The following is a 14,798-nucleotide window of genomic DNA, read 5'->3' as shown; positions in this document are numbered from 1 at the left end:
AAAAGGAAAAAAGCAAACTTCATTCCCAGATTTCAGAGGCAGGTTTCAGTTTAAGAAGATAGTACGCATTAATTCATCACACATAATGTGAAATGGCTACTTTAACTTTCAGTCAAGCGATTCTACTCCAATCCCATTGTTAAAGTACTCAGATACTAATTCTGTCCTGTGGCTTTGTTGTTGTTATTTTACGGAGAAATGCCCAAGCCTCCTGCTTTGCCTTTTACTCACTTGTTTGGTAATGAAAATCCCAGATTTAAATTTCAAGAGTGATTCAACAAATCTAAAGGATAGCTGGAGTCAAATGGAAGGAAAGGGAAAGCAAATACAGAGAAAAAAAGGATAAAGAAATAATTAGTAAAAATCTAAAGAAAGATTGCAATTTAAAGATAAATAATAAAAATAAATTGGGGAGAGTTCTTTTGGAAAACATCTCCCTTCTTTCAAAAAGTTGCTGTCATAATTAAGCAGCAGCTATTAATTCTCCTAGTGCAAGTCAGGTGACAAAACAAGCTAAATTAAAAAACAAACAAACAAACTACTAGACAGTCTGAACAATGGGCAGCTAAGAAACCAATACAGATGCAAAATTAGGTGGTCTGCATATGCCAGCAATTCTCAGCAGCTCCTCGTTACACCCCTAACTGAAGCGGTCTGAATCCAGTGGGATGTAGTTCTCACACGGCCAACGGGGAGCTGAGGAACCCTGAGATCTTCAGTACCGCAGTGTCCCAGTGAGGGACACCTGGCAGCAGCCGGTGTTCACCCAGCTGGCAGAGGCTGGACAGGCCGTGGCAGCGCCCACAGTGCCCACAGCGCCCACAGCCCCGCGCTCAGCTCCCCCCAGCGCGCCCCATGGCCTGGCACAGCCAGCGCTTGCAGTTCTGTCGTGCCGAGAACGTACCCCAATGGGGAGGGGGGGGCAGCACGGTGGTTTCAAGGTCTGTGCCTGCCTACACATTACTGTACAGAAGACATACCTTCAGACCCCCCCTGTACAGAAGACATACCTTCAGACCCCCTCCCCCGCACCCCCTCCTAGCCTGCCAGGCAGCACTTCAGCCTCACGGCTCCACGCTTGGTGCTGCGCTGCTGCCGTCCACCTCCTCACCTTCACACTCCCACCAAAGCTTGTGTTTCCATCATATCCACAGTATGATCACCCAAATTCCAGAAAATAAGTTAATTGTTTCTTCTAAGTTTAATTCCTGCACATAATAGGAGGCAGGAGTTGTGTGCCATGTCAGGTCAGGCCAGTCACCCACAGCATTTTAAAGGTGTACCACTTAGAAAATACCGGTAATCTGTAAGGATGCTCTGGGAAGAGATTTTGTTGTTAGATATGTAACACATATAACATTATTAGATTATTATCTCTTTATTTGGTAGGGCAGGATTGGTTTTTTTCCTCCCTTTTACTGTATTTTAATTTTATAATGTAATATATGCTATTAAATGCACATATTGCCGTAACAGAATTAAGCCAGTCCTTCTTTCTTGTGCAAGTTGAAGACAGGCAGTAGTTATTTATTAAACTGTTTGACCTTGCTAAATGCAGTTATGTTAACATCCTATTAATCACCTGTCATTAGCAGCTGCTGCCCAGCAGAAGCAATTTCTTGAAGATGCCAGAGATACCTTAATGCAACTTTGATTTTCTCAGAATCACACTTCTGCAAAGAACATAACTATAATATTTGCATCTATTCCTTCCATCATGCTGGTTGGAAAAATTAACACAGGGAAACACTTCTGAAACCCCATTTAAGGGTAGGTGTAGGTGCTTGGGCCTGGGAGAGCTAAATATTCTGCAAGACTAAATTAAAGCATACTGGGAGCAAAGCGACAACGCAAATTGCAGCCAATTATTTGTTTGGCTATGAAAAATCACAAAATGTCAAAGTCTGACAGAGTAGCTTCTCCTTACCTGCATTTTTTCAATCATCTCAAACAAGTCCACAGTCTGTGAAAAGACAACAGGGAAAAGAATTTAACATTTGCAGAAGCTAACATTATCTTCCATGCTAACTCAGACACCAAAAGAGCCAACAGCTCCTTCCACATTTTGGCACAGAAACTACTTGCTCGCTGAAGACAAGATGGAATCATTCTTCCTTAGCTGACAGCAGGGACAAAAGAACTAGCCAAATTGTCTTCAGCTTGTGTGGCAAAAGCTTGCCCTGGAACCTGGTTGAACAGTTACTAGAAATTTCTCTCTTTCAATGGGCCAGACCACTGACTCAGTACAGTACAGCATAAGAAATGAATAAATGAAGCCTGGGATTGCCACAGAAGTGAGCAACTACAGCCATAAGACATGCACGCACACAAGCTTGCTTCAGTCATTTCTTCTGCTCAGTGGTTCAAGGCACATTCCAACCTCAGCCAGAGGGACATGGGCTGTCTTTACCTTGCTGGGGACAGCAGGAGCGAGAGCATATGGAAAGCCTTGGGTGGGAGAGTCTATAACATCACTGAAGCAGCGCACCCCTTCCTCGGACCTCCTGCAAGGGGAGGAGAAAGAAGGAAAATCTTCTAACTCTTGGATATCTCAAGACACCAGTGCCTGCCTGCAGTGCCGCCTCTGCCTTCTGCTGCCCTCTGCTTACTATTCCTCTCCCCAGACCACTTCCTGCCCATGAGGGACCTTCACGCCCTGTGAGATTCCCTGAGCTGTCTCAGCTCACCACTTGCCACCTGCAAACGTCCTGGATGTAACAGCAAAAGCCGCCTGGCCCCGACTGCTCCGCCTCTGTTCACATGCTGTTTTCCTCACCACTGTCCTGTAAGTGCTGCACGATCTCTTTTGCTAGGTTCCTCCTCTATCATAGATCTGTAGCAGAATAAACACAGGACACGGGAAGCTACGGGACCAGATCTGAAAGCTGAACCATAGTAAAAGAGCAGAAAGTTCTGAAATGTCACTGAAATGACAAATGAGCACCCAAAGGACAGCCCCAGCTGCCACAGCCTGGGTATCAGTGTCCGAGACAGCAGCATAGCAGAGATGGTGCTACAGCGGGACTGAGAGGAGCCTGCAACCCTCCTGCAGCCTGCGGGTTACTGCTGCTGGGAAAGCCAGCGTGCAGGCTGGATGAGCTTTTATCTGCACATCTTCTGTTGAAAACACATTGTTATTTTGGCCCTGCTGGAGCTGCAGTGTCAACAAATAGCAGCAGCACTTATTTGACTTCATAGAAGAGAAAGCAAAAAGTAACACAAACAATACACTGTAGTTTAAAAGACATACCCTGCATCAGCCACCGCGCTGTGGGCAGCCTCACTGCTAGCTGCAGCTCTCCTACTGTTAGTTAATAAACCTCCTGTGCTGCTCACAGTTTTTACTACAATGACAACTGGGGTGTAAGTCATGGTAGAGGTCGCATAGGTGGGGCGGGGAAGAAAGCCCAAGTTCCTAATACAAGACTTGTCCGCTTTGTAATGCAATCATGAATATGCTGGTTATGTGATCATATAACACAATCATAAATTGCTGTCCTTCAGCTGTTTGATGCACAGACTCCTACTGCTTCCACGCAAAGGGATCAGCACCTGTAAGTCATGCAGGCTCTTGCTTTGCCACATTCCCTGTTGCATGGAAGTGCGATGCATTCCCGTCATCATGAAGCCACACTCCATTACATGCTCCAACAATCTCAATGCCCACCAATTCTCTGACAATTCACAATTTATTTTAGTAGCCCAATGACATCACGTAACTTGTATATAGGCTGATCTACACAAAATAACACAATTCTTCCATCCCACAATTTTCTCCTAAAATTCAAAATGAGAGAGATCTGTGCAATGCATCTAGAGATTAAAGCCGTAATGTATATGGGAGGAAAGACGCAGGAGTTAGACTTGACATCCTCAAACAAATATTGGAATAGTTAGATGGCAAATGTATTTTAAATGAATATTAATATCATACCAACACATGCTTTATTTATCATCTTATTCATTTACTTGCAAGTTTGGGAGTAGCAAAATTTATGTCCAAGCAGTACACGAAATATTTTCATTGGGTTTTTTAGGAATCTGAAGTTTCTGCTCTGCAAGCCCTAAAAAGGTAAGAGCTTAATTTGATAAGTTTTCATTTTCAGAAACTAGCCATCTCCAGAGAAGTGTAATAGCAGAACTTTTGTGCAACTGGATGCTCTGGGGCCTTGCTACATGCTGTAGAGGGTTTTTTTGCCCTGTCACTGGTTTGAATCCTGAATCATTCAGCAGAGAGCAAAACACATGCCAGCACCATGGAAGCTGGCAGCTCCCAGGGCAGGTCAGCGTGGCCGGTCCTGCCCCGCTCCCATCTCTGCCCCTGGGGCTGGCCAGGGCACCTCGCACAGGGCTGCTTCTTACCGCTCAAGCCAAGCACAGTCCTAGTGTCAAAGGTCCTCCAGCAGATGCCAGACTCACTGGTCTTATCCTACATTTAGAGATGTTCTCAATTCTGTCATTATCTCAGGTTAGGGATGTGCTGAGGGAACTCAAAAATCCAGGTGAATGACTTAGATTTTATGTTATCTTTCACAAAATATTACAAATGCTTGGGGCCATTGTAACTATTGCTTGAAAGTCCATTTGTGAATTTAAAACTTCTTGAATGAAAAACATTAAGCTTTATTTATAGAAAGAGAACATACTGCCTTTCAAATTGGAACTTCAAGCTCCTTGGCCACAGAAAAGCAGAATATCAACCTTCTCAGAAAGAAAACCAGTTCTGCAGGGAGAGGAATACGCATGTGCAAATGTATCCTGGCTGAACCTTTATTTTTAGGAAATAGCAACAAGGGGAAGCAGAGGGCCCAGAAAATGTCAAAAACTAAACTAGGATTTTACTAGTGACAGTAACCAGTGCATTAATTTCAAGCAGGTAGCCAAACTACAAGTAGGCACTGCTGATCCACCACTAACAATGCCACTCTCAATACTCAGCAGCACGTAAAGGACCTTTGCAGACCTCCAAGCCACTATATCCACACACAGAGCTCTGCTCACCCCCTGTATTCCTGCCTGGCAGCATCCTTTGCTATTTTACTCCTGGGATCAGTCTGTACAGCTCTCTCAAAATCATTCCCATCTGCTATAGCTGAGCCAGTTCAATAACCAAGTCAATGCAAATATTTGCTCTGAGAAAAGCACAAGTCAGCCTTGACAGATTCCATCCATCCTTTCATCCATCTTTCATAAGTATTAAGGAAGTGAGAAGTGTCTGAAGAGATAAGTGCCCCAAACCCTCAGGTAAACCCTCCTGAAAGTTCACAGGGAAGCAGGCGTATAGCTACTGTAAAAACCTCTGCTAACCTGAAGCCTTCCAGTAGGAGAAACAATACAGCATGATCAGAACAACCCCCAGTATTGACACAGGCTGAGCGGGGAACAGACCAAGGGCATCCCTGAGGGGAAGGACTTGGGGGTGCTGGGGGATGAGAACCTCCACATGGCCCAGCAATGCACGCTCGCAGCCCAGAAAGCCAGCTGAGCCCTGGGCTGCATCCCCAGCAGCGTGGTCGAGGGAGGGGGCTCTGCCCCTCTGTCCCGCTCGGGTGAGACCCCCTGCAGCACTGCCTCCAGCTCGGGGCACCCAGTATAAGGACCCATCGGAGCGGGTCCAGAGGAGGCCACGAGGATGCTCAGGGGGCTGGAGTGCTCTGCTCTGCAGACAGGCTGAGCGCTGGGGGTGTTCAGCCCGGAGAAGGCTCCAGAAGACCTTGGGGCACCTTCCAGTGCCTGAAAGAGCCAGCAAGAAAGCTGGAGAGGGGCTTTTTTTCAAGGGCATGTAGCAACAGGACGAGGGGGAACAGTTTTAAACTAAAAGAAGGGAGATTTAGATTAGGTATCAGGAATAAATTCTTCACTGTGAAGGTGGTGAGACACTGGCCCAGGCTGCCCAGAGCAGCTGTGGGTGCCCCATCCCTGGCAGGGCTCAGGGCCAGGTTGGACGGGGCTGGGAGCGACCTGGGCTGGTGGGGGGTGTCCCTGCCTGTGACAGGAGGCTGGAACTGAGTGGTCTATAAGGTCCCTTCCAACCCAACCTGTCCTATGATTTGCAGCTAGTTATGGAATGGCAGTCAGCACACTGACCGAGTCCCAGCCTCACAGCTGGTTCTTGCAGTGAGACAAGGGCACGTTGTAGCCCCCCCCAGCAGGGCCAGGCAGCCAGCGCCGCGCGGAGTCCGGAGCGGCAGCCCCGAGGCGCCTGTGAGAGAAATTCTGTGCAACCGCTCCCCAGACAACAGCTGCTGCCCCTTCTCGCCCTTTCTCCCCCCTTAGCGAGGCACATCTGCCTCCCCCCACACCCGCAGGCAGCCTCAGAGCACGGGGCCCCCTCCTGTGCGCACCCGCGCCCCTTCCCACAACTCCGCCAAGGAATGGCCAGCCCAGAACGGGGGGGACGGGGGGAACCAGGCCAGAACCCGGGGGTCCCTCTGCCGCCGGGACAGTTTGCTCTCAGCTGGTCACAGACTTTTCAGCCCACGGACGCTGCGCTCAGCCGGGACCCCCGACTTCCCTCCCGGCCGCGGGGCGGCTGCCCCAGCCCCTCCTGCCCCCGCACCGACGGGGGGACCCGGGGAGCCCCGCCGGCCCCCGCCCCCGCGGGACCGGGTCAAGGGGAACTCCCCCGGGGAATTCATCCCGCCCGGCAGGTCCACGCCGGTGAGCCCCCCGCTCCCCGGGAGAGGGAGGGGAGCAAGCGGGCCGCCCCCGCGCCCCCCCCCCCACCCACCCCGGCACCCGCCCGGCTCCCCCCCTTCCGTCGCAGCGGCACCGGGGGGACGCGGGGCGGCCGGGTCCGGGCGGCCGGGGGGTGCGCGGCCGCCACCCTCCCCCCGCCAGGCTCCCGCAGAGAACCCCGGGACCCCCCTCCTGCCGCCGCCACCCGGCCCCGCGCCAGAGCTTCCCCCGCCCGCAGCCGCTGCCCGGCCCCAGCCCCGCACGTACCGGCCGCAGACTGCGGCGGGGAACCCGCGGCCGGGGAAAGGGGCCGGGCCGGGCCGCGCTGCCCCCCCGGGAGCCGCCGCGCCCCTCGCCCCGCCATGGGGAAGGGCCGCGGCTGCCCCCGGCTCCCCCGCCAGCCCTCCTCTTCCTCGCCGCCGGGCCCCGGAGCAGAGCGCGGAGGGCGCCCCGCATCCGCGGCACAGGGGGAGCGGGAAGAGACTGAGGAAGATGAAGCCGCGGGGATGAAGCGGTGCCTTGTCCCCTCCTCCGCCGGGGACGCTCAGCCCCCGCCCCTCGCTGGGCGCCGCCGCAGGAGCTGCGGGGGCTGCCGAGCCCGGGGGCGGCCGCGGGGCGCAGGGACGGTGACACGTGGTGCCCCTGGCCAGCTCCACGGCACAGCAACAGCTCTTCCCCAGGCTCTCAGTATCCAGCGGGAAAAGTGAGCATCGAGGCGACCCCCCCAGCTTCCCACGCCCTCCCAGGGTAGACCAGGAGGGTACCAAAACCGCCCTTGGTACCTGGAGCCGATGGACATCGAAGGCTGTGGAGATCTGGCCCTACGCCCCCCTTACGGGACGGCTCCCTGACCTGATGTGCAAGCTGGTCTCCAGGGAAGCCCAAATTTTCAGGGGCAGAAACCCCTCAGCCACATGTATTAGCATTCACTCCCCAATAGATCATAATTCCTGACAAAAACTGAGGATGACAACATGATTGTCCACCGCAAGAGCACGCATACACTTCTGTTTAAATAAAAGCAGAGAGTGCTTCCAGACACATTTTTGGCCTGTGATTCCCAATTTCATTCCACAGGATGATGTCATGTTTCCTCTTTACATGCAGACTTGCAAAGGCAGCAGCCCCAGCTTTAAGGTAAGTGTCAGCCTCACACTGGGCTTGGTCTGACCCATGAAGGGGACAGTAGGGAACATGGGACCAGAGGCAGCATGTGCCGGAGGAGCTGCAGGAAGGCGCAAGGGAAGAGCAAAAGCAGAATTCGGAGAGACCAGACAGAAAACATGAGATTGCTAATATAGACGGGCAAAAAGACAAACAGAGAAAGCAAGCAGCTACACCAAAGTTTTAGGGACAGGAGTGCAGCAATTCATCCTAATGCTCTCTGCAAGTTTTACTTATGCAGGGCCTGGATAGAAATTATGGGGGCTTCAGGGGTCTGTGGGTGGGAAGAGAGCCTGTAAGGAGTAAGGAATCAATCAAGGCAGCTGGCAGCTTTGAATGGATGAAGAAGGGATCCACTTGCTGCTTGTAGGAACCTGCCTGGAGGCCAGCTGCTTCCTCTCCCTGGCAGCTCAGGTGCTGGCGTAGGGCCGGCACAGCACACCCCTTGCTCCCAGTCCAGTGCTGCTGGCAGGGCTCGGGCAAGGCAGGGCAGCCGCTCTATGCACGGCAGCTCGTCCTTCCCTGGCCAAGCCTCCAAGCAGCGTGATGGGCCAGGGCGAGGAGCCACAGCCAGGCCTGCCCGCTCCGCTGTGGCCAGAAGGGAGAAGAACCGGTTCCTGGGGGGAGAGGGGCTGCTGCCCACCCCCACCGCGGGACATCCGCAGCAGCACTGGTGAGCCTGGCCCCGGCAAAAGCCAAGCACATGGACAGGCCCAGGTTCTTCTGCCATTCTTTGGCAACTTGCCACTGTGGACAAGAGCCAACTTTGTTCATGTACAAAACCACACCGGGCTCAATTTAACAGCCTCGCAGCTTTACCTAACCTCCTGTGCAACTCCAGCTGTGTACAATGCCCTCAAGATGCACAAGCAAACAATTATTAAATACCCTAGTTACTGTTCTAATTAGCCTTCTTTAGCAATAATCATATGAATAAATCATTTCCACATGTATGCAAATCACAGGCCCCCCTTTCCCCTTACGGTTCCTCGACTTACAATCAAGCTAACCATTGCTACTGTTCACACAGCTACTGCAACAACATCACCTAATACCAGCCTTTAGTTGTACTAGGTAGATTCAGTTCCTAGACTAATTCTCTGTACTTACAGTCTTACATTGTAATCCATATCTTTGTCTACATTTGCATAATCATTATGCATTTTATAGCTATCATGTGGCTTAGGGACTGGGACACAAATTTCTGTTCTTTCAGGTACCCCTGTAGGTATGTTAACACAGGTACTACAGTAATTGGTGTCTATACCTTTTGCTATGTATTTTTCCCAGTTTTTGTTAACAGAACTTTTTCTTTCTTATACTTGCATTAGCATTTTATCTCGCTCATAAAGGGTAAGTCTGTATTAGCTGTAAAACAGAAACTGATCTCTGCAATTTTATTAATTGAGTCATTGTGAGAGCATCAGAAGCTCCACCAAAGCTGCGCAGTACCACGTACACACAGCAGCACATCCTTCAACAGTAAACTCTTCAGGGCAGAAACTGTTTGGGTTGGGTTTTTTATGTTTTCCTAAAATATTACACTTGGTCGTCACAAGCCCAGAGCTGCACCCACAAATAAAAACATACATGTTTTCCCATCAGCTGTTTCCACAGATCTATGCACACAGCTTCTAAATATAGTACTGAGTGTGCACAGACAGCACCTCCCATGGCCCGCTTGGAATCGTTTTATGTCAAAGGCTGACAGAATTAGGGTGGGTTCCCCCTGAGTCCGGACAGACCCTCTTTCATGCTCCTCCACCTCTTCACTTTGTCTCATTTCCTACAGAGGCACCCGCGCCCCCCATCTCCACTCTCACTCTCCCGGCTGCTGCCCTACATACAATGCAGCAGCACAATGTTCTTTAAAAATCACAGAGCCATGTTCCCTGCCGAGGCTGGAGCTGCCCCGAGGTCCGTCCATTACACAACGCCATGCAAGCAGCGCAGGAGATCTGGATCAGCCCTCCCCCAGCTCTCTTTGCTCCCCTTCCTTCTAGATGCAAAATATGTTTAATTGGCATTGGAGGCAAGATGAGAATAAAGCTGCTAAGCTGTTCGTCCCCTACCTGAGCAAGGACCTCTCATCCCCAGCTGGTGAGCAGATGGAGACAGGGAACCCAGCTGCTCTCCTTTCCTTGCACCATCAATTATTCACGTAGGTTGCAGTGTCCTCCCTCCCTCTCCCTCCCTCCCTCCCTCCCTCCCTCTCTCCCTCTCTCTCCCCCGCTGCCCCCACCTGCAGATGAACAGTGAGACAGGTCGGTGCTGTCAGCTGGAAGCTGGGGCTCAGGGTGGGCTGCACAGAAGCCGCTGCTGCTCCCCAGCATGGGAGGTCAATGCCAGCGGCAGGGGCCTGAGCGCGGGGGGCTGCATGCACCCCATCCTGCTCCCTGCGCTGCTGAGCCCCGCAGCCATGACCCTTACAATCCAGAGCTGGTTGTTGGGGTGGGTTTTTTTCCCCCCCAGAAAAGCACATTTTTTTAGTTCTCTCAAGTATGACAGTTATTTGCTGATAGTGAAATGGGTCATGTGAATTAGTGTGTATAGATCAGATTAGGAAGGGAAAGTAGCAGGCTGGAAAAATCTGAAAGATGCTGACTTAGTCCTGACTTAGCCCCATAGCAAAGGCACTGAAAGGGGCTAATCTGGGGGGATGGGGTGACACGGGACTTTCTGCAAATGCTTTTGGTAATCATTAGTCATGAGACGGTCTGTGGATTGGAATGATTGTTCAGTCACAATTTTTGCCGATAATTAAAGAATTTCCTATGTGGTACCAGTCATAGGCAATGGTAAAATTAGTTCTGGCAGACCTAGGTGAGGTGTTTAAAGCATTTTGCCTTTGCAGAGGGCTATTACCTGCTGGGTGAGTGCTCTAGATCTGCCTCAGAGCAAAATCAGGTTTAATTCCCAGGCCAAATTAACCACTCCATTTTGCACTGGAGTAACTCAGCCTGACTCATTCTGGTCCCATCAGTAAGGGGCACCTCCTACTATGTCATCTCAAACATCACAATAATTTCTTCTGTTAATTCTTCCCATGACCAGAGAGCCATGGCAGAGGCACCACAGAGACACAAAAAGCATACAAGGTTGCTCAAACACTAGGTCATCATTGGCTTCTCTGTCCTAGTGAACTTTTCCCATATTTTTAAAATATATCTGCAGGAGTTTTACCAGAAGTAATAGTTTCCTGAAATCAAGTGAAAAATAAAGTGCCTAATAGAAATTATCAGTATTGCAACCTCAGCTGTGAGCAAGACTCCTGAAAACCAGCAACTCTTTTTTAAGAGGACACTGTGATTGGTTTTATCTACAATTGGTTTCAATTATGTTCTTGCTTTCAAAACTTCATGGATCAAGCTTTGTCAAGCTTTTCTCCACAATTATACAAGCTGGAAATGCTTTGTTTTAAATAAAGAAAAACTCAGCACCTTCTTGTTTTCACATGAGCATGGGAACCGATGAGTTCTATAGCTGGAACAGCAATGAAATTCCCATGGATTTGTTTTGTTTAGTTGTTCCAGGTCTCAGAGTTCTGCCTGAATCTGCTGGAGCACTTATAAGAGCCTTCTCTCCTGCTGAATCTTTGATGAGTGTCACTTTGCAACCTCCATCTCTTTTGGGACCTTTACAGAAAATTTTTTTTCCTGGTTGACCATTTTAATTAAGTTTATAGGAACCTTTTCTCTGAGATCAGAAAACTAGTTCTCTTTGAGATAATTATCAAAGTTATATCAGAGAGATAATTGTCAAATTATCAAAGTACCATTTTGAGAAAATTATCAAAGGAACAAATTATCTCCGAGACCTCAGTCCCCTGGTTTTGGCAGAACTATTCCAAAGGTGACCAGAGGGGTGATGGTGTATGGACACACCCACATAGGGCTGCCTAAAATACAGGTTTGTTTCCAGAAAAGCAGGCTAAGAACAAAATATGGTAAAACTCAATGAAAGTAAGAAAACTGGCACTGTAAACATTAGAAAAGCAATCATGTTTAGCTTTCCACTAAACAGCAGGTATCGATACCTGTCCATCTACCTAGATATAGAGATATATAATTAGGCGTCTTATTCTGAATATTAGACTCATATTGGCCTTACTGTGTGACTATCCTGGCATCTTACAACTTTAAATTAGTATTATTTGTAACCTAATTAATACAATTATAATATCCTGCCATTTCTACAAGCCTATAAATCACCCTTAGATTATAAACAGCCTGAGCCTTCACAGCTGTATATAAAGAATCTAGAAGAAATTGTTTCCATATAAGCACTAACACCTCACATTTCCCTGCCACCTTTATCCGAAGATCTCACAACACGTTACCGATATTGGTTCCCATAATTACCGCTACTCCACAGACCAATAAACCTGCACAGAGAGATGAACCCTCACTGTCACCCAGGGCTGGGGAAGGAGAGCGGAGCTTGAAGCCCCTCAGCACAGCTGCAATGGCCAAAGCTGTCTGTGTACCACACCAACCCGCCAGCCCTGCCAGCATCAGCCCGCCAGCCCGGGCAGCATCCTCACTGCTACTACTGGTGCAGAGAAGGGGATGGGAAAAAGTGGCCAGGGATGGACATGAAATGTGGCAGGACTCCTTGTTTCACAAGCAACAGAATTTTAGGCTGGCCTGTGAAACTGCATCATTAATCTCCTGGCAGAGCCCCAAGATAACAACTCAGTTTATTTTCAAGCTTTGAGCAAAGCTGCCTGCTGGTAGAACTTAATGATATGAGAAATATTTATTAATTTTTCTGATCATCAGTACTGTATGAATTTGGGGAGTTTTTGGCACTATAACTCTGGATAATTTGTCAGCAAGGAAAATTCATATGGATGGAAGTTATGGAATTACTTGCTAATTTCAGAGATGACTGGAATGGGGCCACGATTCAGAAGAGAGGAAGCAGCTCCTCCTAGGTTCTCACATATGTGTCCAGCAGAAGGAGAAGAGGCAACATTCAGGTTGCACTAAGGAAAAATTCAGCAATATGTGAGGAAAAATTGGTTCCCCCTGTGAGGGCGGTTCAGTACTGGGCAGAGGTGCCGACTGGGGCTGAGTAATCTGTTCTTGGAGATCTTCAGGACATGTATCGACAAGGCCCTGAGCAACCTCTTCTAGCTTTGAGGTTGTCCCTTTTGTGCAGGGTAGTTGACCTAAATGAGACCTTTCCATCCTAATCTACTCTGTGATTTTGCTCACTGCACGTCAGAACACCTGTATCATGGAGCGCTCCAAAGCTCAAAGTTCTGTACAAAACCTAAGAGCTTCAAGCGCTGCAGTGCGTCAGGACACAACCGAGCAGAGGTGCTTCACAGACAGCTGCCGCCCAGGAGCCACCAGCCTTCCCAGCCACTCCGCCGGGGAACGCTGGCCCCGGGGAGAGCTCCACAAGCCGCAGGGCTCGCAGCACCCAACGGGGCCACACGCCGCGCCGGGCGGGTCCGGGCTCCGGCCAGCCCGTTACCCAGCGCCCATCTGCGCGGTGATCCCCACCCCGAGGAAGGACTCAGTACCTGGGCTCTGCTGCACAATCCACCTCGTAATTGGCTCCAACTAATAATGTGAACGAAGAATAACTTACTTTATGCTCTCAGTCAGCCCAGCCCCTCAAGCGCAGCGATATGGGGGTGCCCGCAGCCCCCCTGCCAGCGGGCTCCCGCTGCGCGGCCGGCAGGCAGGCGGGAGGGCGCCGGGCTGGGCTGGGCTGCGGGCGGGCGGGCTCGGCCCCGCGGCAGCGAGGCGGGTCCCTGCGGCGGGGCGGGCCGGGGGCGCCGGCGGGGGGGGGGGGGGGGGGGGGGGGGCACAGCCGGCAGCAGCGGGACGGAGGCAGCCCCAGGCGGGGTTTCTGCGCCATGCACGGACCCACAAGCGCCCAGCCGAGCCCTGGGGCCGCCGGGGACACACGAGGGGGGGAGGGAGGTCAGGCTCGGGGGGCGCAGCCGGGGACGGCGGAGCGCGGCCGGCGTGGAGGGGCCATCGGGCGGGCACGGCCCTTCTGCAGAGCTGGGGACAAAGCGGCCCCGGCCTCCCGCAGCCCGGCTCATCGGATCGTGCCCCCCACGCGTCCCCTGTCGGCCCGAGGGGAGCCGGAGGGGCTCAGGCAGGCGCAGCACAGTGGGGGACAAGGAGCGGCCCATGCCAGGCCCCCCCCCCCCCCCCCCGCCGGGCAGCCCCTGGCCACAGCACACCCGCAGCCCAGGCCCCTCCGGCTGGGGCGCCCGCCCTTTGCCGAGACCCTGAGCGACGAGAAAGATGCCGCGTCCCCTTTAAGGGCAGCAGCCGCTGCTCATCAGTGTGGACGGCACGATCCACTGCGGAGCGGGGGGGGGGCGGTGTGCTGCGGGGCGGGGCGGAGCCGGGCAGTGCGATGCTGCGGGGCGGGGCGCCGCCGCAGGCCCCTTGCCTGAAGCAGGGCCGTGGAGCCGGGCGGGACGCGCCCCCCGAGCCCCCGCAGCCCCGCGCAGCCCCGCGGCAGGGGCGGTCGGTGCCGGTGGCTCCTCAGGCTCGGCCAGCAGCCGTAGTGCGGTAGTTCCCGCCGGGGCGGCTGCGGGGCAGCCCGGCACAGCCCGGCACAGCCTCGGCTCCGCACGCCGGGCACAGCGCACGCCGCGGGCCCCGTTCCGAACCCATCCGTTCTCCGAGCGGCCCGCAGCGACCCGGGGGATCTGCTCAACCCACAGCCGTAGGGCTGCAGCAAGCGGGAACGGTGCTGCGGCTTCTGGGGCGGGGGAGGGACTTGACGGGTTGGCGGCTTGCTCGGGCCGGGGCCGCAAACGGGCAGCGCGGGCTGCTCCGGCCGGTCCTCGGGACAATTCCGTCAGAAAGCGCCGGGCAGTCACCCCCCGCCACCAGCCGCCCGGGGCGCGGCGTCAGGAGCCCAGGTAACGGGCCGTGTGCTGGCCAGCCGGTAACCGCGGTCAGGAGGGTCTAGCAGTG

The 14,798-nt window shown here is 52.4% G+C and overlaps 1 protein-coding gene across 10 annotated transcripts in view; it reads right to left on the bottom strand.

Moving 5' to 3' along the window:
* Positions 1 to 13,552, bottom strand: part of LOC119148106 (rap1 GTPase-activating protein 1-like) — a 50,281-nt gene extending 36,729 nt beyond the window's left edge. For 6 of the 10 annotated variants that reach the window (XM_037387773.1, XM_037387778.1, XM_037387780.1 and 3 more), the window contains exons 1-3: positions 9,915 to 10,019; positions 2,411 to 2,504; positions 1,928 to 1,963 (exon numbers count right to left, since the gene is read on the bottom strand). In XM_037387773.1, the coding sequence (XP_037243670.1) occupies positions 1,928 to 1,945 (18 nt within the window). In that variant the 5' untranslated portion in view covers positions 1,946 to 1,963; positions 2,411 to 2,504; positions 9,915 to 10,019. Of the gene's footprint in view, positions 1 to 1,927; positions 1,964 to 2,410; positions 2,505 to 2,687; positions 2,805 to 6,945; positions 7,310 to 9,914; positions 10,020 to 13,443 lie in introns of those variants that run through there. The other 4 variants (XM_037387774.1, XM_037387777.1, XM_037387782.1 and 1 more) reach the window with 4 other exon arrangements.
* Between the last annotated feature and the right edge of the window lie 1,246 nt (positions 13,553 to 14,798).

This window comes from Falco rusticolus, chromosome 5 (assembly GCF_015220075.1).
Source record: "Falco rusticolus isolate bFalRus1 chromosome 5, bFalRus1.pri, whole genome shotgun sequence".
Lineage (NCBI taxonomy): Eukaryota > Metazoa > Chordata > Aves > Falconiformes > Falconidae > Falco > Falco rusticolus.
Note: the sequence above shows the minus strand (reverse complement) of the source record. Positions and strands in the feature narration are given on the sequence as shown.